We start from the raw sequence: 21,204 nt of genomic DNA, 5'->3' as shown, positions 1-21,204 counted from the left end.
ACTGAAATGTCTGTTATAGTAAGGAAATCTGTTACAAACAGGTGTTTGAGTGCAAAAGAAAGAAGAGTAAAGGTGAAAATTTGCCTTGCACTTAGACATCATTAAAATATTTTCAAACTGTACATCAAAAGTTAAATTTTGTAAATTGTTACTAAAGTAGCTAAAGTTACTGTTTTAAGGCACTGAGGCCTTGGGCATTAAGGATGCTGATGAGCAAAATGTTTAGGAAGAGGATATTAAATGCTGTACTGTGGTTAATAGAAATATTGAAGAATAACCTAGATCCTTGCTTCAAAAACATAAATGTGTAAATTATTCTCAAACAAAATTTAAAAATATATAACAAATGAGAAGCATATATGAACAATTTTGTTGGTGTAATTGAGAAAACTGTCATTTCAATCATCAGAAGATATATGATTTTTGGAAGCTCACCAACAGTGGTCTACATGTTGATTCAGTTACTCATATTTGTTTGAGGAAAGGTGCAGTTTAAGTAGATCTTATTAAAAATAAAACCCCCAAAATATTAATTCAATTAATCTCATTTCAGTACTTTATTAAATCTATTTAAATATGCATTCAGGTATTTCAGGGAACTAAGACTGAGTGTTTAGAAATAGATGAATGCAGTGGCCATTAAGTTCTAATTGTCTTTAATCTCTTGCTACTATGGCAATAAAAATAAAAAAATTTAAGAGGAATAGTCTATATAATGCATTATTTGGTAGGAATAATCTTTGTCAGCAGAACTGTGTAAACAGTAAATTTTCTGCTTTTCCATGATTTGAGTATTTAAATCATAAATACTTGTAGTATCTTCTAGTAATCTTTGTGTTTTTCACAAATGCATTTAACACCATTGAGAAATCTTTCTTAATATTACTGAAAGTGGAAATATCTCTTAGTTGTCCTCTCCTCCTTTCCCCTTCTCAATGAATTTCATGAAAAAAATTAAAAATCTGAAATGAATCTACTCTATCTTATTTTGCTGTAGTGTTCTGAAGTATTCTGATGAGCCTGGATTAGCTGATGTGGCCTTTGGGGAGAGACACATCAAATGTAGGCAGACAGCTCCTGTGTCTGGTAACAAAGACTGAGGAGGTCAAAACTATCCCAACAGGCCTGAGCAGGTCAGTCAGAGGCAAATGTTGGAAATAAGATTTGGTGGGGAGGGGAGTAAGGGGCCTGGGTCAAGTCCTGTTCAAAAAGTCAGCTTTGTCAAAAGCTTCAGTCACATTCTTACCTACAGGCAACCTCTGCTGATCCCAACTCATTAATCGAACTGGAGAGCCGTCTTGACCCTGGCTCCTTCCCTTTGAAGTGTGGTGTCCTCTGCAGCATGAGGAAATAATTTGCTGCCTGATTCAATGAGCCATCAGTAGAGCCAGCAGACCTAATGACATGTGAGAATATTAACCTCCTACCACGAAGAGCTGTGAATCTTGAGAGGCAGTCTATAATTCACCCAGCACTCCTGAGCCTTCCCTTTCTGTCTTATTCTTGCACTCACTTTCTCACTCACGGGGAGAGAGAGGAGAGATCCTCCTGTCGTAAAACTTTATTTCCTTCGGTAGTGTGAGCCTTCTGAGCTGCTTGATAATGAGTTACTTTCCTTTTGCAGTTGGATAAAATTTATACTGAAATTCCAGATGTCTGTCTTGCATATAAATAATTTCTGTTTAAATTATGACACAGGCTACTTTACTGACATCAAGAGGGTGGTAATCGCAATACTTACCCAAGCAGACTATTTTGTATCCTTATTTATGTTTCATCATCAGAGGAAAAAATCAAAAGCAGAACAAACATGCATAACAGTGCTGTTATTCTATACACTATGTGTTTTAGCTTTTCTCAATCAAGTGAATCTTTCTGCAATCCTCTTTTTTTTTTTTCTACCTATAGGATGAAACAGTTCTACTTGACCTAGTACTGTGTGTTATATGCACACACAAGGCAAGGGTGTGTTTTCACCCTTTGATTCTTAAGAAAGAAATAGATTGTTGGTATAATCCCACTGCTTTAAAAGTCAGAGCTTTTCCACAGATTCAGGACTTAATGTCTGGTAAACTTCAGAAAGAGACATTGTTATTCATGTGACTAAATAACAAGAAAGAAAAGCAAAAATGGCCCTGTGTCTATTTACTACTCAGCATGGAAATGGTGGTGATTACCAGACTGTTAAGAGACCCATATACAGTAAAATAGTCTCAGAATTTTGTTTTGGTTTTAATGTATTTTCATAGTGCTGGTGGGCTGAATAAGGTCAGAATTTAGAGGTTATGGGTACAGATGGGGAACAGTATCCAACACAGCAAATCCCAGACCAAAATGGCTGTTGCTGGCGACAGTCTTGTATGTGCTGGAAAGGTTTTGGTAACTGTTTTTACTGTAACTGTGCTGTCAAATTTCTCATCTTTGGTGGAAACATAGTTAGCAAAAGCAAATGAAGTTATAGCAAGTGTGAGCACTTATGACAGTGAAAGATGCTTCTGCACTGGCAGTGAAAGTTAGTGATGTAGTTGTGTGGCCAAAACCTTTCTGTAGGAAATGGGGCCTGAATTCTGTCGTGTTATCATTATAGGGTTATTTTGCTTGTGAGGAGTTTTTGGTAAAAACTGTTGGAGTATGGTGTGGATCTGGGTACAGACTAAGATACAATGCACAGGGGATAAAGGAGGGAATGGAGACAAAGCAGGGTAGGTAGCAGAAGGAAATAATAAATAAATGGCAGTCATCTGATGATTAACAAGTACTGCAGTGTCTGTGGTACGCACCTATGTAGATCCCTGTCTTTAAGTTGTTCTAAAGACATTTTTTAACATTGAGGGATTCAGTATTATGTCCATTAACAATTCTCTGCTATCATGCTTGAGCAGTCTATTAGTCGTCCTCACCTCTTATAGCTGGTCACAAAGGCCAGTCCCTTTGCCTCTCTCTGCTTCATCTTTTTTATTAAGTTTATTAAAACTAGTCAGATTATACATTCTTATGGCACAGGCTGTGCTTGGTCCATTCATTATGGTTTCTTATCTTGGCAGGCAATCTGAATTGAACGGCAGCTAGTCCATTATGCACATATGAAGCCCATCACTCCTCCAGCAATGGCCAATTCATCAAACATTTATCTTTTGCCCTCTGAGCAGTGCGTCAATTTGCTTGTCAATCCTCAGCCTTGGTTGTTGTGGAAGATGGGAGAAAAATTACTTTTCTTTTCCCCCTTCCCACTGAACTCTGGTAGTCAAAATGGGCTTTACTCTACTCACTCTACTCCCCCGCTCTCTGTGGAAAAAGGGGAGTTAAGTTACTATCTGAATTGCAGAGTGACAGATTGATCCAAGATACACTAAAGCTTTCATTATGGCACTGCCTTTGCACTTGAATTTGCTCATATTTCCATTATAATACTGGTTTTTAGGGGGTTTATAAATAGGTTCTCCATGGTTGGCACATGGAGCTGAGAGGAGCTTTTAAGAATAAACACATTACAGGGTTTTAGCTCTTTGTGAGTTTTTTGTTTGTTTGCTTTTTTAAAGTTTGTTTGTTTTTTAAACATTTTGTAAACCATGGCATGTTCTTTTGCTATTTTTAGTCACTAATACTTGATTGAATTCTTTCAAGTTCAGGAAATAGCAGTGTTTCCTTTTTTAATGCCATTTGTTTTATTAGGATTTTTAAATGCCATTTGTTTTATTAGGATTGAGTTCCATGTTAAGATTGGGGAAAAAGACAAAGGAGGAGTCTTTCATTCAAGTTTTTCTCTTAACTCGTTGCTATTTTTCATCAAACACTAGTTATAATTTTTAGCAGAAGGATGTTTAATCTTAGGAATTTTCGGGAAATGATGCATAAATGAACTATTAGTGGTGTTTTTTCCAGAATGCCCTTTGATAAGCTATGAATATATACAGTCACTTTCTCTCTTCTTGGTAATATTTTGCACTGTTTTGCAAACTGAATTTTCTTATATGATAATTGTTTGACTAGGTGAATAAGAACTCATTTTCTGATCCATTTTGTATTATTTTGAAATATTTTATATAGCTTGTGTGAAAACAGCCTTCCGACAGGCTATAGTACACTGATTGTCATTTTATTTAAATTTAAACAAAATTGTAACAATAGTAAAATATAAAATCTTGGCATGTTTAATCCCAAAGATGTAATATAAAAAACTTAAGCAAAAGCAGGGTAACATGAAGGATAAAGTTTGAACTGTATTAATGGGATAGTCTCTTGAGTAGAGGTGCATTAAATACACATAGTGAAATCTGAAACTTTAAGAGATTAATTAGAAAAGAAATTGAACCCCACCACAGTCAGTCTGGTTGCTAATTTATCTCTTTTTCTTGGTTGGTTTGGTTGTTTGTTTTGTTGATTTTTTTTGTTTTTTGGTGGTTGTTGTTATTTGTGGTTTGCTTTTTTTAAAATTTTAGTAGTCTTGGTGTGAGAGAATGGTGGTTGAAGAACTGAATGGGTGACTGTAATATGTTTTTGTGAGCCCCTGTAACTGTAATTAAGATTTGTAGTTTATTTCGCCAGGTAAATAATCCACTCCTATTTACCTGGTGAAATAAACTTTTAATTTCATTGCAAGATTTCTGACAAATAGGTTCTGTTTATCCTTCCCAAACAGATGTGCTTCGTTGAGCCTCACCTTAAGGTCTGGTTTACCTTCTGGGAGTGCCCATCTTTTCTTGCTGCCTGTAAGGAGTTATAAGTAACTGGGCTTCTGTAGATGGATGAGATGAATCTGCATTATTGCGTTTCAGACAATGCAATCATTTGAGGAACTGCTAATTATTAGCAAAATCCCTCTCTCAAGAAATATCTGCATTTCTCTTTTATAATTGGTAGGAATGTTTGTGAAATATTGTGAATGTAACATCTAGCATTCAGGTGACCTCATCTCTTTTTGTCTGTTTGTTTATCAATTCTACTTTTGTTTGTGTTTTCTTGGTGGTGTGTGGTGGCTTCTAAGGGTTTAGAAGTTTAGGCTTCCTTTTGTAGGCAATGGAATTTGCTGTGTAAGACTTAGAACAAGACTATAAAAGAACAGATGAAGGTTCTGAGTTGTTGTGAATCCCCAACATTTTGATGTGCTTACATTTCTCTGGTTTAAGACTGTTGTGAAAGATGTTTTCATCCCAGGCTTTATTGGTAAGATTGTCTCACATAGTCTTGTATGCTTCAGTGTATGAGCAAAGGGGAAAATTGAGGGAATGCTATTTATTTTCTTGTATGTCTGGAAGAAGTCAAGTACGACCTTTATTTGAAAAGATTCAGAAACTTATTGTAGGTCCAATTCATAATAGAAGTTTAATATTTTTTTACAAAGATCTCTTTTTCACAGGTATTTAATGATGCTGCTCGTTAATATCTTTTAATTTCTCTTTTGCTGATCATATTCACAGCTGTTCCTCAAGTATTACCTTAATAATTGCTTGCAGATATTTTCCGTCTACCAACAGGAAGATGGAAGTGATGCAAAATGCTATCTCTGAATAGTCTGCAAAATACAAACATTTCTTCTGATATTAGACAAAACAAAGCATTTCTTGCTTTACAAATTTTGGCTCTTGGAGGCTCTTTACTGTCACTGGGGTGCTTTGGAGTGTGTGTGGGGGGTGTGTGTGCGTTCTGTCTTGGTCCAGACGTCATGTCAGAGCTATCCATTAAATACTTCATTCTGTTTTATTTTTGGTTCTATTAGCATGCAGGAAACTGTAAAATCACTAAGTAGATTGGCAAAAAAAAAAATCTTCTTGAATACTGTTGAGGCCATTTTTTGATGCTTTTCTTGTGTGTGTGTATATGTGTATATTTTATTGTGCTTTGTTTTGCTTTGGTGAGGTTAAGTCAAAGGACTAGGAGTCAGGAGTTCTGGGTGTTATTTCTTGTCTCTTGGAAAATTGCTGGAGGTCACCTTCTGTTAGTCACTTAACCTCTCTCTGCTTTACTACAAAATGGAATTTTAAGCTCAGCAGGTTTTTGAAAAGTAATTCATTAATGTTTTGCAAAAAAATGCTTTGTAGTCCTTGGCTGGCAGGTGCTGGAGAAATAGAAATTGCATTTCTATTTAAATACTGAAATTATCTAGTACTAGGGTTCTCATGTTGATTCTGCCCTCCTGTAATCTATTAAAACATTAAAGGCAAAGAAAAGGTATTTTAAAAAGCTCTTGTTTTGTAACAGCTTCATCTTTAACTTCTGCTAATGGCTATCTCTTGTCAACAAAGTGCAAATCAATTTCAAGGCTAAACCCAAACTCTCTCATTTGCATATTGTTAACTGCTCTCTCTTTTCCTGTTAAACAGGAGGAAAAAGTCAATTAGGTATGAGGCAGCTGTCTTATTAATGAAGAGGTGGGATGAAATGTGAGGAACTCTTCTTTTGTAGCATATGCTTCTGAGCAGCTTGTTTTTCTGAACAAGGACAACTGCAGAGTACCAGGTTTTGTCTATTGCTTGCAAGGCTTCTGCTTTTTTTCATTTATAAAAATCTCATATTTTCATTGTCAAATATTACCAAAATGAAGAGTTGCTCTTTACTTTCATTGTAACCAAATCCCTGTCAGGCCAGAGGGATCACATGAAATAGTGTAGCTGACAATTACCATGCATACACATACATAAAAAAAATAAAATCTCTGTCATGACATTCCTTTATGATTAAAACTTTGTTATAAACCATGATTGAATTGGGGAAAAGAAAGCTGGAAGAAATCATACTGATTAGCCAAAGGACTTGGAAAAAATGACATTTCTGAGACCTTTATATTCTAAAGGATTATTTACTGTCTACTTACAGAACATCTTAAGTCATTTTGCAGAGGGAGTCACTTTCCTGTTTAGCGCAGTGTTTTTGTAAGCTAATGAGGGCAAAGCGTGAGCCATAGGCAATGATGCTGTGATATTAGCTGTGACAGGGAGCTTGATCATAATTATCTTAACGAGGATAGGGTTAATTACAGTGGAAACTTAAAGTTTTTTCTTTTTGAATGAGGCAGCACTGAATACGTTGTGATGTTTTGTCGGTTTGATGTGACTTTGAAAATTGCAGTGGAAATCTCTTGGCAACACTTGCTCTCCTCTGGGAGCAGAGTGTGAGCCCTGCAATGAGGTAACTGAGACGGTACCTGTGGGTGAGATAATGGGCAGCTTTCATGACATTAGAGCAGGGACAAGCAACATGCAATCCACCTTAGTGATGTTTATTAGCCTTTTGAAAGTAAGGGAAACAGCTACTTGCCACCAGCCCTTCAGTGCTGGTTGCATTGTTGTGGTGAGATTGTGTGTTTGTTTTGGTATGCTAACATGAAGAGACCTTTTTTTTTAGGCTATGAACTATGAGAAAACAGTACAGATTTAACTTTAGACTGGCCCTTTTTCTTAGGGGATTTTTCTTTTTATACTCGTCGCTTAGGTTGCTTGTGTCCTTCTTCCTATGCTATGTATATATAGGCATTCCACTCCTCTTTTGTAATGGGCTCATAAGGAAATACTTGGAGTACATTAATACTACTTACTCAACCTCATTAAAAATAAAAATGACAGTATTTCCTACTGATTTCTGTCTCAGATTCTCAAAAATGCTTTCTCCATACCAATTCACAATTGCAATCCTTTCTTATCCCTCATCTGCAGATGGGAAATTGAGGCTCATGGAAGGTATGGGACTTGCTGAAGTTTGTACCATAAAACAATTTGTGTGGATTGTACTTAAAACTTTTACACTTTGAGTTCAACTGCTGGACAATATTTCCTAATATATTATGGTGGTAGAAACTGTTGCATAGAATTCAATAGGTAGCAACACGGAATGACAGCAAACACATTTTTCCTTTTTTATTTCTCTGCCACATCCTACCATTTTTGTTTGGTGCTTTTTTTTTTTCTTCTGCTTAAGATGAAAAGAGAAAGTTCCATGAATGGCAAAACAACATATGGCTGTGAATTTATATTAATGGCTACACCCTCTCTCTGTACTGTGGCAACTCCTCCCATCTCCCTGGACTCTGAATTTAGGTGATTAAATCACCAAGTGCACACTGCTCTGATGACATGAAAACAGCAATTATAAGCAACCCCCTGTGTAACATGGCTCCTTTTTAACTGAGCAGCTAATAACATTACATGGCAAAAATTATCAAAACCAGACAGGTGTAAGGAGATTTGCGCACAATTTTCTCTGCCTATCTATGAAACTAGTACCCTTGTGTTCAGCCCAGGGTTGTGAAAGAAAGGCTGTTTCAATAGGCAACTCCCTCTAGTGTTTCAAGGCCTTTTGTCCCACTTCATGGCTTGTCATTTTGTTTTATGCCTCCCCTGCAGCAGTTTTGGATGTGTGCTTTCTTCTCCTTGCCAGTTGCCAACCATTTGCTGATTCTCATGATAAGGGTATTATATTTGCATAACATAACTCAAGAACAATGTGTATTTTGATGCTGACACTGACCAGAGCCCAAGCAGTGTTTTTTCACAAAGGACCTATTAACATCCCATAAGGCTCTGTGGTGCTGACAAGGAGGTGGCCTTCTCTGAACTCTTTTGGCAAGTCAAAGTCATACATTGAAATGTGAGGTTTGGAAATAATCCACTATTTATATAATAAAGAGTATTTAAGGGGCATTTGCTAAACTAGGTTTGTCAAACTGAAATGAAAACTCATAACAACTTGATAGACTCACTGCTACTTCCTCCGAGTTTTTTTGCCTTTTAAAGGTACTTGGTGGAAAGCACTGTCTAAGATGTTTGCTGCTTTCTCCTCGAATCTTGACTTTGGCAAAACCATGTCTGTTGTGACCTTTTGCTGAAATAGCTAGCTCAGTGCAGCATGCTAGCACAGCTTTTATTGGTGAATGGTTTATGTAGACTGAATTGAGGTTTTTTCCCAAAACTGTTGGTTAAAGGCACATGCAAAACATGTGATTGTTACTGCAGTGATTATTTCAGTAAAATGTTTATAATAGAGACCTTTATTTTTTCAGGTTCAGAAATTGCAGTATCAATGCACTGTAACAATACAGAAATGCCATAGGGTGTAGGTGGCAAATTTTCTTCAGGTCCAGCTGCTGAGCATCAAAATGGCATAAGTGATAGTTGCACCTCCCTTTCAAGTCCAGCGACTTTGGAATCCTTGGACTGAAATACACCGTTGCAGTGTTGCAAAAATGTTACTTGAATATTCATAGTTTAGTATGCAGTACCCCGCATAAAGGTCACACACTTGGTTTCTTTTGGTTGCTTGAGCTAAGTGTGATCTATAAGTCGTCTGTAAGTTCTAGCTATAAAAGCAGTATATTGTTTTTGTGGCATAGATGAATGTTAAATTGTCTTTTCTAATAATACTTGTGTTTTCCTCCAGTAATTGTATCTATGGAACATTCTAACAGGGACCTAGGCTTGTACTTCAATCTTTGCCAAAAACTGGGGGGAGGGTGAGGAAATCCCCTCAGAATAAATGTCATTGGAAGCTGAATAAATACTATAACCTGCATCTCCCTTATTCATCACATTCTATAAACCAGCCAGGAGATACAGTGATGATCTTCCCACTGGTAGGCATAGTAGATCAGCTGTCAAGTCATGCAATCTCAGCATATCTTTAGGTGTCTGGTAGGTGAATGAGCTGTGAATGCGTGCCTGTGCATATGCTTTGTATATTGTGTGTCTTAGTTGATTAATATGTAGGGGTTTTTTTACTGTTGGAATGAGCAAGCATTAAGAATGAGGCTTGGAATAGATAGATGCCTTAACAAGGTACTGAAATGTTCTTTTTTTAGTTTTTTTGGGTTTTGGTTTTCTTTTTTTTTTTGGTTTTTTTTTTTTTGTGCTTTGTTGTGATAGGAATTAATGCTTTCAGAACTTCATCTTCACTACCATGTTGTCAAATGGTCCTTTTTAAAGCTGCTCTCTGCAGTGTGACCTGTGGCTTGACAGTGGGACAGTAAGTTCCAAGAAGGAAGAAAGCAAATGCCTTTTCTGTCAGGAGTAATTCTGCATTTTATTTTGTAGAGAACATTTTATTTTGTTTACATGAACTCAAGAAGCTAATTAAGAGGTTAATAAAAAGGTGGGGGGGGGAAATCCCTTCTACATTTCCTATTATTGCATGTAAGGTAACTACTAAGAAATGATAGTTGAAGTTGTATTTATTATTGTTAGCAGGGTATGATATTTCTTGGCAGAAATGATGGATGACAACTTAAATTTGTGTCCAGGGAATGAAGGTGAACTGTGACAGAGTTATTTATCTTGGGAATGGAGGTTAGGGTCAGGCGAGGCTGGGTGCCTGAAGGCACAAGACATTGACAAATTCATCCTGCAGGCCCCATATCTGAAGCCTTTTGTTTTGGATCCTGGCTACTCACTAAGTGACCCGCATCCTTCATCCTGCCAGCATGTGAAGGATGTGTTGCAGTGCCAGCACTCCCCTTGCCACTAATGCTTGTCATTCACTCTTCTGACAGGCCCAAACCAAAACTATTCCCACTCCTGAAAGGGAAGGTTAAAATATTTATTTCAGCTCATAATGGCCTCCCTGATTTAGTGCAGTATCATTTTTCCTGTTGCCTTTGTCGTTTGCAGGTCACTAGAAGGACTGAAAACATTCAGTTACTTGGAAGAACTGATCTTGGACAACAATCTACTTGGAAATGACCTTCTGTTACCCAGGTTACCCCACCTCCATACCTTAACGCTCAACAAGAACCAAATATCCTTTCAAAGAAATACCTGCAAAATGTCAAATGAGTTTTATGTGTCAGCCAAATTAAAGTATGTGAAATATAGTTCATGTGCCGACAAAGCATTCTCTCGTTTGGCACCTGGAATACTTCATAGTAATTTATTACAGGTCATTCATAAATGAAATGCACCATTATATCTTCCTGTTGCTCCATTTTAGTGAGAGATCTAAGTTATGGCTCTGAAGAAATCTTTCTAATAGATAAAATAGAGAAAGAAAATAATGTCAGCGCTACCCGTGTGCAGCAGTTCCTGTGTTTGCTTGGGGTTCTGTTGCAGGCTGACCTCTAGTGGAATAGAGCGTGCAGTGAAACGCTCTCGGGTTTTAATACTTTAAATAGCTCTTAAAGCATTAAAGATAAAATTAATTAAACCCACATAATAATTTTAATGATTTTCTCTGTTTTCATGAAACTGGTAATATGCACAATTGGATAGCTGCTGTGCAACTGCAGCTGTAAAAAGCATGTCACTCTCTTCTTGGTATTCCAGTTCTGTATAAATTCACATAAAATACTTTCCAAATCAAGGTCTTAATACAGTAAAGTCTTTTGATGTATGACTAAGTCCAGTTGTAACCAATCAGCCGCTTCTCCATATGCCTAAAGTTAGTGCCTATTTCTGTTTATTAAGAATAAATATGCCAACATTTGTCTAAATACTCTGCTGAATCAGAGTCCCTAGTCTGTAGGCTTGCAGATAATGGTCTGTAATAACTAATTATCTGGGAAGTCTATGCGCATATTCTTGATTATTCCATAATTTTCTCAGACTTTGACCCATCTGGAGATTTGCAGATGTGTAATATATGATTTTGCAAAAGTGAAGGGCGATCAAACTGTGGCCAAAAGGCCAGCTGAGTCCTGCAGAGTCTTAATGCACAGCCCGCCACAGCCCCGGCCTTGTAATTGCAGTGTGAGGACAAGACTGCTCAACTGCAGGCTTTTATTACAGACAATGTAAACTGAGAGCAATTTACCTCCTACTAAAGCAAAATCCTTCTACTGAGGGGAATAAAAATAACTGCAGATTGTACCATTTCTGCACTTATTTTTGACTCTACAAATAAATAAAAATCAGCAGAGTAACTTTCTTTCTTGGAGCCGTGGAAATTTGCCAGGAATGTCTCTTGAACAGTAACAATCATTACTGTACTACATATTTGGCTAGATTTATGGTTAGTAGAGGGTATTATGGGTTGGATTTGAGTAACTGGTTTTATTGTTTTGTCACTTGCTGCCATGGTAAAATCTGAACTCGTGAAGAATGTACAAGAACATTTTTGGTGATGCCATTTACAAACCATGAAGTGTAACTGTGGCCATAAGACCAAAAAGCACCTAAGTAAATTTGTCCTATGGGCGGCAGTCCCTGAGGAGTTTCACACTTCCCAAAAAGAGGGCAGAGGTACTGAATACTAACTCAGTGAACAAAATCAGAGGAAAAAAAATTATCCTGTCAGTAGTAATCTTTAAAGAGTTTCTGCTGGTCCCACAGACAGACTAGAATAGTATTGTCAAGTGAATAAGCTCTCAAAAGTCAATGATAACATGATAAGACGGATTTGATATGTCCTGGGAGTTTTTTAAATTCAATTAAAAAACTATGAAGTTAGAGTTTTGAGAGTATTGAGGGACCCAGGTTATAGAAATAATATATGCATTTTGTAGTGTGCTGCAAATAATTTAATAGAGGAGTTGCAGAAATACTTGTGCAACACCTATTGTACACAAACAGCCCAGAGAAGAAAAATTAGCTGCTGTCCATCATTAACACCCTGAGCCCTGGGGAGCAGTGATCTCTTGTAGGGAGGATACATCAGTCTACAGAAGCACAGAGACCTTCCAGATTGCTCTCTTCCATGTTAATGTTGTGCTTGAAAAAGGTCTTATTTGAACCTGAATCACTTCTTTTAATTAATTATTTCTCTATAGAATTCTTTGAAAAATATTAAGAAAAAAATTTACGTTTAATAGAATAATGAAATACATTACAGAAAAGATTGTTCAGTATATGACAGTAGCACCATATAAAGGACACAAGTGAGCAAAGAATACTGATCTGAAATGAAACTTCAGTGGGTGGAATATTGCCATGTATACATAAATATATACAGAGAGAGAGTGAGAGAGAGATGAAAATAAACAAAAAGCCAAACTGACCCCTTTGAAAATTGGACTAGCATGTAAACTTTAGAACACATATGAGAGCTTTCCTGAGTATCTCTTAATATAATTGTACTCTTTTCTCCTTTTATTCTTGGTTCATTTTGATCCATATCCTGTTTTGATAGTTCTGATAAGAGCTTTCTACTCCTTTTGCACGGTTCACTTATTGTGTGGCATTGCATGTGTAAATAACATTTGGGCCCTTCTAACATAATGTCTGGATACTGTACAAATGTGAAAGCTTATCTCTAAATCAGGCAAAGACTAAGAACAATCACCTGGTATTTTTTTCTTCTGGTTGCCTGTTTCAGTTACAGTCAGGCTACTACCAATTTTTCTACTACAAGTGGAAGAAGCAAATGAAAATATCACAATCAAAAAAATGTGTTATTGCTCAACTTTTCTGTAATGTATAATCTGTTTAAAATCTTTTTAAGTGTAGTATATATAACTGAAATACCTAAAGGAGAGTCATCAACACTGTGTAGTGTTGGATTATGTATCTAACATGCTCTGTTTCATGTATATTTTATGGTTATTTTTTAAAGAGTCTGATTTACTTTGGGAAACATATCTTCGTTTCTTTCTCACACACAGTGGACAGCAGAAAGCAGTGCAGATCAGGATGGATGGGGTAGATGGGGTAGATGCTTTTGGAGGAGGACTTATGACTGCAGCCTCCTATTCTTGTAATGGGAAGCCTCATTTCTCCTTTTAAGTGTGTTGACTAGATACTATGAATCAGTCAGGAAACTTGTAAATAGATTTATTTTTCTGTGGGTGTTATAGCAATGTGAGGATTTGTGCCTTTTCACTGTGCTGATCTTGACCAGTATGGAGCAATATAGTATGGACTTTTCAATTTCCTTTACATTTTGGTCTTTATATTATTTGTCAAAACTACTCAAAAGGAGAGCTTCAAAATTTGACAAACTATCAAAAGATAGTTTGTCAAATATATGAATATATATATATGTATACACACACACACATGCCTGCATGCTGAAAATTAGAAGCTGTTCACTGCCTCATTTCTAAACAGACAAGTCTGATAATGCACCAAATCTGTGATTCTTTGTAGTAAAACTCCATTTCTCTACTTACTCCAGTAAGACTTGAGAAAACATCCTGAAGTGGAGTCAGAGGAAGTTTAGGTTGGATATCAGGAAATGGTTCTTCACCAGAGGGTGTCTGGGCACTGGAACAGCTCCCCAGGGCAGTGGACACAGCACCGAGGCTGACAGAGCCCATGGAGGAATTGGACAGAGCTCTCAGACACAGGGTGTGACTCTTGGGGATGTCCTGTGCAGGGCCAGGAGCTCAACTTAGCCATCCTGATGGGTCCCTTCCAACTAGCATATTCTGTGGTTTTAAAATTGAATCTATGTCTAGGTTTTGGATGGTTTAGAGAAAAAACAAACTATTTCATACCATGGGAAATCTAGAAGCAGGCAGAATGTCCATAATGGTATATACATTTCTTATGGCAGGAGGAGCTGATTCAGATTTAGGTTGACAGATTAGGTATGTTCTTGAGTCTTTGAAAGCAGCATGTATTAACAACAACTCAACTGAACAACATACCAGTAAGTACTTCTGGAATAATTTGTCTTCACACAGGTCTCATAATAATCTCTAATAGTTACAGATTTGCTTATCCCCAGAACTATAGATGGTAATTTATTTTGCCTCTGTGCTTGTTCCTAAATTGTCCTCAAGTGCCTGAAGACACAGAAGTCCCAGTCTAACCAGAATCTCATTATATTAACTGCTGAAGACTTGGTGTTTCGATTGAGTGAATACTTTAAAGATACAAATTTCTCCTATTATGCACGGGTTCCTGATTCCCTCTGAACAGACAACTGAAACGGTACAGAACTCTTCCTGCATAAGCTTCTGAGTTCTCCACACCACAACTTTGGATTTAGGGAAATTTGTGAGGCTTGTTAGAGAACTTCTGTATCTAATGAGGCAAGAATCTTTCTTCTGGAAAAGATTATTTTAGATTCATTTTCCGAAGTAAAAATTTAAGTCCTGTGGATGCCATCATGGAAGAGAGAAGTGGTCCACATCCAGGTGATTCCTTATGCTGTTCTACATTTCTAAATTTCTGATATCTGCAGCTCAGCTTCTGCTGTTCAGTGCTTGCAGGAGCTGAGCTGCAGATATCAGAAATTTTTCTAAAAATTGTGATCTGCTACTTTATTTTTGTCTTTGTCATGATTTGTTACTTAATAACATTGAAATGTGGTCTTCAAATCCGCAGCCTTGGAACCATGGGGATTCTGAAATGCCTTTAAAAGCACTGGCAACTCCAGCTACATAAAGAAAACTAATGCTGCTCCAGTAGGCAGAATGGGATTTTTTTTTTCCCATATATTCAGTATGCAGGAAGCTCTCCATGAGATATATGGACTTAGTTAATTACCATCCACTCTGCACCTTTTTCTTCTTGAGCAAAGTGGTTTCAAAGTCAGTGAGCAGGGCCTTATCGCGAGGTCCTATCTCGCTACCAGATGGGGTTCAAGCCAGAATGTGGCATACAAATGACTGTGTGTGACATCCTATTGCACACAGAGAAGAGGGAGATGTATACTTGCATATTGAAAGCTATTTCTGTGGTTATCCAACCTTGAAGACCTAGCACATTCTAATGGAAAAGCGTTCAGGTGGCAAAGATCTTTTCATACTACATTCAGAGGAGAATTGGTAACTTCTGATTCAAGGCTATTTGTGTGTGGAACGGCTTGTGATTGCTACATCATGTTTGTGATAAATTTAATTGAAGCAAATGTTTCAGCTAGGAATAAATATAAGTACCTTGCTCATTTATGACTCTCACAGAAATGTTATTCAGCTGTTTCAATGTGAGGCTGATTGCAGCAACTTCATGACAGATGATTAGTTGGCAGAAAACTTTTGAATGACAGTTTTGGGACTTTCTATGTGATGATATGGAATTCTGCATGATATTCCTGATATTCTCATGTGCATGTTTTAGAAATATTTTGACTGTATGCTGATTGTTCTTTACTATGTCTCCTTGCTTCCAAGAACTTCCAAAAGCTGTAGTCAATGAAGTTCACTAACATGGAAAGTTCTTCTGCAGCTCTTCTGGAGAAGTGGAATGACTTTTTGAAAGATAATGGTGGAGCAACTTGAAAAGGACTGAGTGAGAGTACAAGAGTGGTTACTTTTCTGTATTTGAGTATGTGACTAATAAAAAGAATTGCTAGTAGACAAAAAGTTAATAGAAAGAAATCCCAGATTCTCTTGCATATGTCAAACTATAGGTAAAAAGTAATTGTATGGTGAGATAGGAAATGTATAAGTTTTTTTAGACAGAATAAATTAATTTAGAAAATTAGCGTGGATTATGTTTCTGCATGGGTTTGACCTGCAGTTTTTCCTGAGAACAAGTGTGAATACAGTTACAGCAATAATGGTGGTAAGGAAGGAAGAAAGGCTGTGGTGTGGGGATGGCCAGCATTAGTGCTCACTACCTTATATTACTCTCCATAAAGGGTTCATGCAGTGCTTCTGCCCTGGAAATATGCAGAAAAGACACAGCTAGAGAATACAGAAGAACACAGAAGTCTAGAATAGAGGAACCTGTAAGACATGATGCAATAGTTTCTGTGTGAATCCACTCAATCTCTTAGAAGTGTAACAGAATAGTCTTTTGCTATGCTTGCTGCCAAAAGACACAGCTTAGCATCAAAATGACTATCCCTGCTTGTGAATTCTCCTAAAACTGACTAAATCAGGTGGCACTACCCACTCAGAGTTCACAACTTTGTCCTTGTGCAAATGTAATATTCCCTAATCTTTGAATGCTTTGAAAGGGGACATAGTCCTGGCTAGCCACTAGAATTTTAGCCCAGGCTACAAGATTTCTACAAAACAAACACATGAAAATTTTACAAGCTTGCACAGGCACTTAATTCTTAGAGAAAGAAGAGAGATCATTTGCTTTGGACTCTTGCTTGTTCTTTCTGCCTTTGACAGAGCCTCAAAAACAGTGGTATTGAGTATGAGAGAGAGAGTGAAAACAGGCAAGTCAGAACATGCCTATTTGTAGGATATTTTTGGTTCCATGAAACTTGCAAGAAATTGTATTACTCTACAGCTAAACTGGACCCATCATAGTATTGTAATTTTCCAAATAAATATATTACTACTGTCTCAGTGTTACTGGCAGCATTTGCCTGTCTGAACAGAAAATCTGATGATGAGGTTGTGTATGTCTGCTTGTGAGCAGCCTAAATATGCACGTATGGTATGCACATTGTAACAGCCTGAAGGGGCTTTAAAACGTTCATCTGTGAGAGATACCCAGTTCTTTTAAATGTTTCCCTAATTTGAAACTAGAAATAGTGCAAGAAATAAGTACACTCCTTTGGATGAAATTTCGAGGTACGTTCAGTGTGTTTCTGTTAATTGTTCCTGAAGACCAAGTTACATTTTTGGAGGAAACCATTGTTGTATAATTCCTGAGAACATTATTGCTTTTGAGCTGTCGAGCTGATGATTTTAAAATTTTGATTGCTACAGTTTTTTATTTTGTTTGATTTCTGTTATAAAGAGAGGCATTAATAGATGGATAATGATGGCACTTGAATTAGGAGATGGATTACTACACTAAGGCTTTTTAATTACCACAACAGCAGTACTTGAAACCATTTTTCAAATGGTAGACTATAGTGTAAGTGTTAGCATCACTGTCACATAATCACCTGGTGATCAGTGACACTGACTTTAGACAGCTCAGTCCAGACCTTTTTTTACAGACCTCTAAATAAATAAATATATTTTCACTAGCAGTGTCCATGGATTTAATTGTGGGTTTTCTTTTTTGGAGAGAATGGAGCTGAAATTGGTCTTAGAAGTGGCACAGCAGGATTTTGCAGCTCTTTGGCTGTGATTGCACTAATATGGCACTGCTTGGACTGCAACAATAAACCATAAAAATGAAGCTGGCAATAAAATTTCAGATTTGCTTTAATTTTCTCTACATATTTTTCTAGCATTGTTTTAGAAAGACATGATGCTTTTGGTGGCATCATATAGTTCCAGTATTGTGATTTAAATAAGTATTTGACATGCTAATTAACTAAACACTACACCAGAAGTGCACCATGACTTATGAGTCATCTCTGAGAAACACTTAATCATGAGAATTTTAACAGGATATCATTTTTTTGTATATGCTTTGTAAAAAATAACTGTGCTGTTAGTGGATGAGGCTTCTTGGAAAATCAATCTGTACCTTGCATTTTGTTTTTAAGAGGGATAAGAAAAGATATCTAAGTCCTAAAGAAGAGAAAAATTATTTTATTTATGATATAACTGCTAATTCTCTTGCCTGAGATACTTGTTAGCGTGTGTTTTTGCATCTTAAAATAAATGCTCAGGGTTTAGATATGAGATATTAGAATCTAAACACTAATTTCCAAATTTGGGAGATTTAGATTTTTGAAATGCAGATTATCAACTTCTATTATTTACCTAAAATTCTTGGTGAATATGGTGTCTCTGTGTTTTGCTTTCCATAGGCTTTGGAGGTATAGTCTTACACGTTTTGCTTATCTAGGCTGACACTACTCTTCATTTCATTTCTAAGTACATTTTGCTATTTGCCTTGAAGGCTGTGTTTTCAGATGGGAGTTACAATACATGTCATGCTCCACATTCAGCAAACTTCTGGGGAGAACAGCTTTTACACAAGAAATACACAAGAACTCTGCTGAACTGGGAAGCAAAAGTCCTGCATGTTTGCTTCATAAAAGAAGAAAAAATTTTGAATAGCTCGTTATTTTTTTATTGTTGGGGTGTTATTTTTAGGAGGGTTTTTTTTTCCCTTTTGATAGGAAATTACCAGATACAATCAAAGCCTTGCAATAGCTAACCTCCTGTGTGTGATTGCTGTTATGGCAATAACTGTCTTTTGTAATAATAAACTATTTCTCTCAGGGAGCCTTTTTGCGACTTAAGCAATCCTAGGAGAAATTAAGTGTTGCTCCTGGCTGAGGGAGGGTGCCAGGTTCAAGCACTTCTCTAACAGCCTTCGGAAACTTTTAAAAAGCCTTTTCCACACTTGAACATGTGTGGAAAAACAGTTTGTGAGTTTCCCATCACAGTCACATACTTCCTGAAAGAGCCATGAAAAAGTTTATGTGTGAGCTTAAGGTCCAGGTATGAAAATGAGCAAGAAGTTTGGATTGGTAATTGGTCCTAGCTAACAAATCATACGGTGCTACAAAAAGATAATTTTTTCTTAGGGTTTGGTAGATTAATTACTGGTATAAAGCATCCTGTAATGTGGCATAGCCAAATTAAAAGTTAGCATTCTTATCTTTTCAATTAATTAGTAGATCTTATTTCAAACCCTCATTTTCCTCACTCATACAAAATATTTAAGTATGACTCCTTAGATTTTATGGAAAAGAACACTGACTATGAGTGTAGACACATTGATTTTAGTATACTATAATTAGTAATTGTTGGCATGATCTTCATGTGTGTTTGGAAATAAGCTAAAATTTCAGGCTTACAAAATGCAGACCATATTTTTAACAATGAAGCTGTTTTCTCCATTCTGCATTGCTTCTGTTGCCCTTAAGATATTGGGGTGAAGAAATAAAGTAAATTCCATCAACTAAAAATAACAAAGATAACAGAAACACATAAATCAAGTATAAATAATAGCAACAAAAGTGAACTGAGGATTTAAAACAATAGTTTGTCTCTAACCACAGGAGGTAAGAAAAACAGAGCAATGAAATATCCTTTAATGGTTTTGAATAATTATTACTGTTTTTTAAGACAGTTGATTTTTAAATATTGGAAACTTTTCACACACACATGCCTGGCATATTTTTTGAGAATCACACCAATATCTTTGAATGTAAATTGAAGCAAATTAGAATGTATATTTCAAGTCTTAGATATTGTCATACTAGGCCGTAACATCTAAATAATTATTTGATCAATTAACAAATTGAGGTGCAAATGGTTGAATATTATTCTTAGGCTTAATTCTAACATATGATTTCCAGTACTGCAGTGGTTAAAGACAGTTTAACCTTTGTTTGCTTGTTTGTTTTATTCAGGTTTACAATAATGAAGGTGTACCCTTCTTATTTATGTTCCGAGAAATACAAGTTAAAAATATATCAAAATATAAGGCTCTTTTAATGAAAAATGTAATGCTTTACAAGACTTTAAAACTCCATATAAAAAGTATTTGTAACACCGAAGTCTTTAAGTTGCACTTAGTAAAGCATTAATTGGCATATCCTAATTGAGTAGTTACAAATGTGTTGCTGTGACACTCAAAGCGTTTATATGCTGGGAGTGAACCTGGGTTGTTGTGGTTTGACTTTTTTCTTTTTCTTTTTTTTTTTTTTTGAACTCATTTTCCAGTGGACTGAATATATTAGTGATGAATGTGCTGTGAAACTAACTGTTTGTTTCCATGCTGGAAAAGTTTCATGGCTCCAGCAATTGCTAGCCATTTTACCACACAGCATCCATCATTTTGTCAAAGTTTTAATGTTTTGTAGTGAACCACCTAGGAAAGAAAGGAGGAGAAAAGAATGACAAAACAGCCCAATTCTTTCATTCCATGCCAAAAAACTGACTGAAGTTTATCCCTGTTTGCCCTTGGAACAATTAATGTGACATTTTCCTGAATGCCATACTAAATTTGATTGTCAGTTATTGAAATGTATGTTTAAATCAGCAGTGATGCAACTCCAAATGCTTTTTTCATTAATGTCATTGAAGCCTTAACCCACTACCTTTGACACATAACAGAATTAGAAAGCCTTTTGGACCATTTGGCTGAAGTTGTGCCCTCATTACAGTATCTCAGTTTGCTTGGAAACATTGCTTGCCCAAATGAACTGGTCTGCAAAGAAAAGGATGAAGACGACTACCAGAGATACAGGTTAGTGTTTTTATTTGTAGATGTGTTAAGGCATGAAAGTTTTGTTTTACTACTGGAAAAATACTAAAATAAAATCAACCCAGAGTCTCAAACAAACACCTACTCTCTTATGAAAGCATTGTAACATTCTGCCATGAAACACCTGGGAATTTGAGTAGCCCCCATTTCAGTGAGATCATACTCAGGAGCCCTGTTTCAAGAAACATTTGAGTGCTGCATAGCGCATGTCTGAGTTGAGGAGGTGTGCACAGGATTTCCTATATGTGAGTATTCATATACCCCTACTCATGGCATTTCCTTCTTTAAGGCAAGGTTTGCATTCACTAAGGGTGAA

The 21,204-nt window shown here is 36.5% G+C and overlaps 1 protein-coding gene across 30 annotated transcripts in view; it reads left to right on the top strand.

The window, feature by feature from the left end:
• LRMDA (leucine rich melanocyte differentiation associated) overlaps positions 1 to 21,204 on the top strand; it is a 630,413-nt gene that overhangs the window by 355,123 nt on the left and 254,086 nt on the right. For 29 of the 30 annotated variants that reach the window (XR_010367261.1, XR_010367263.1, XR_010367262.1 and 26 more), the window contains 2 exons: positions 10,593 to 10,724; positions 20,736 to 20,870. Coding sequence is in view for 26 of the 30 variants with exons in the window: in XM_064430379.1 (XP_064286449.1) it covers positions 10,593 to 10,724; positions 20,736 to 20,870 (267 nt within the window). In the remaining 4 variants the exon portion in view is untranslated. Of the gene's footprint in view, positions 1 to 1,001; positions 1,134 to 10,592; positions 10,725 to 20,735; positions 20,871 to 21,204 lie in introns of those variants that run through there. The other variant, XM_064430377.1, reaches the window with a different exon arrangement.

This window comes from Passer domesticus, chromosome 8 (assembly GCF_036417665.1).
Source record: "Passer domesticus isolate bPasDom1 chromosome 8, bPasDom1.hap1, whole genome shotgun sequence".
Taxonomy (NCBI): domain Eukaryota; kingdom Metazoa; phylum Chordata; class Aves; order Passeriformes; family Passeridae; genus Passer; species Passer domesticus.
This window is presented reverse-complemented; position numbering and strand designations above follow the sequence as displayed.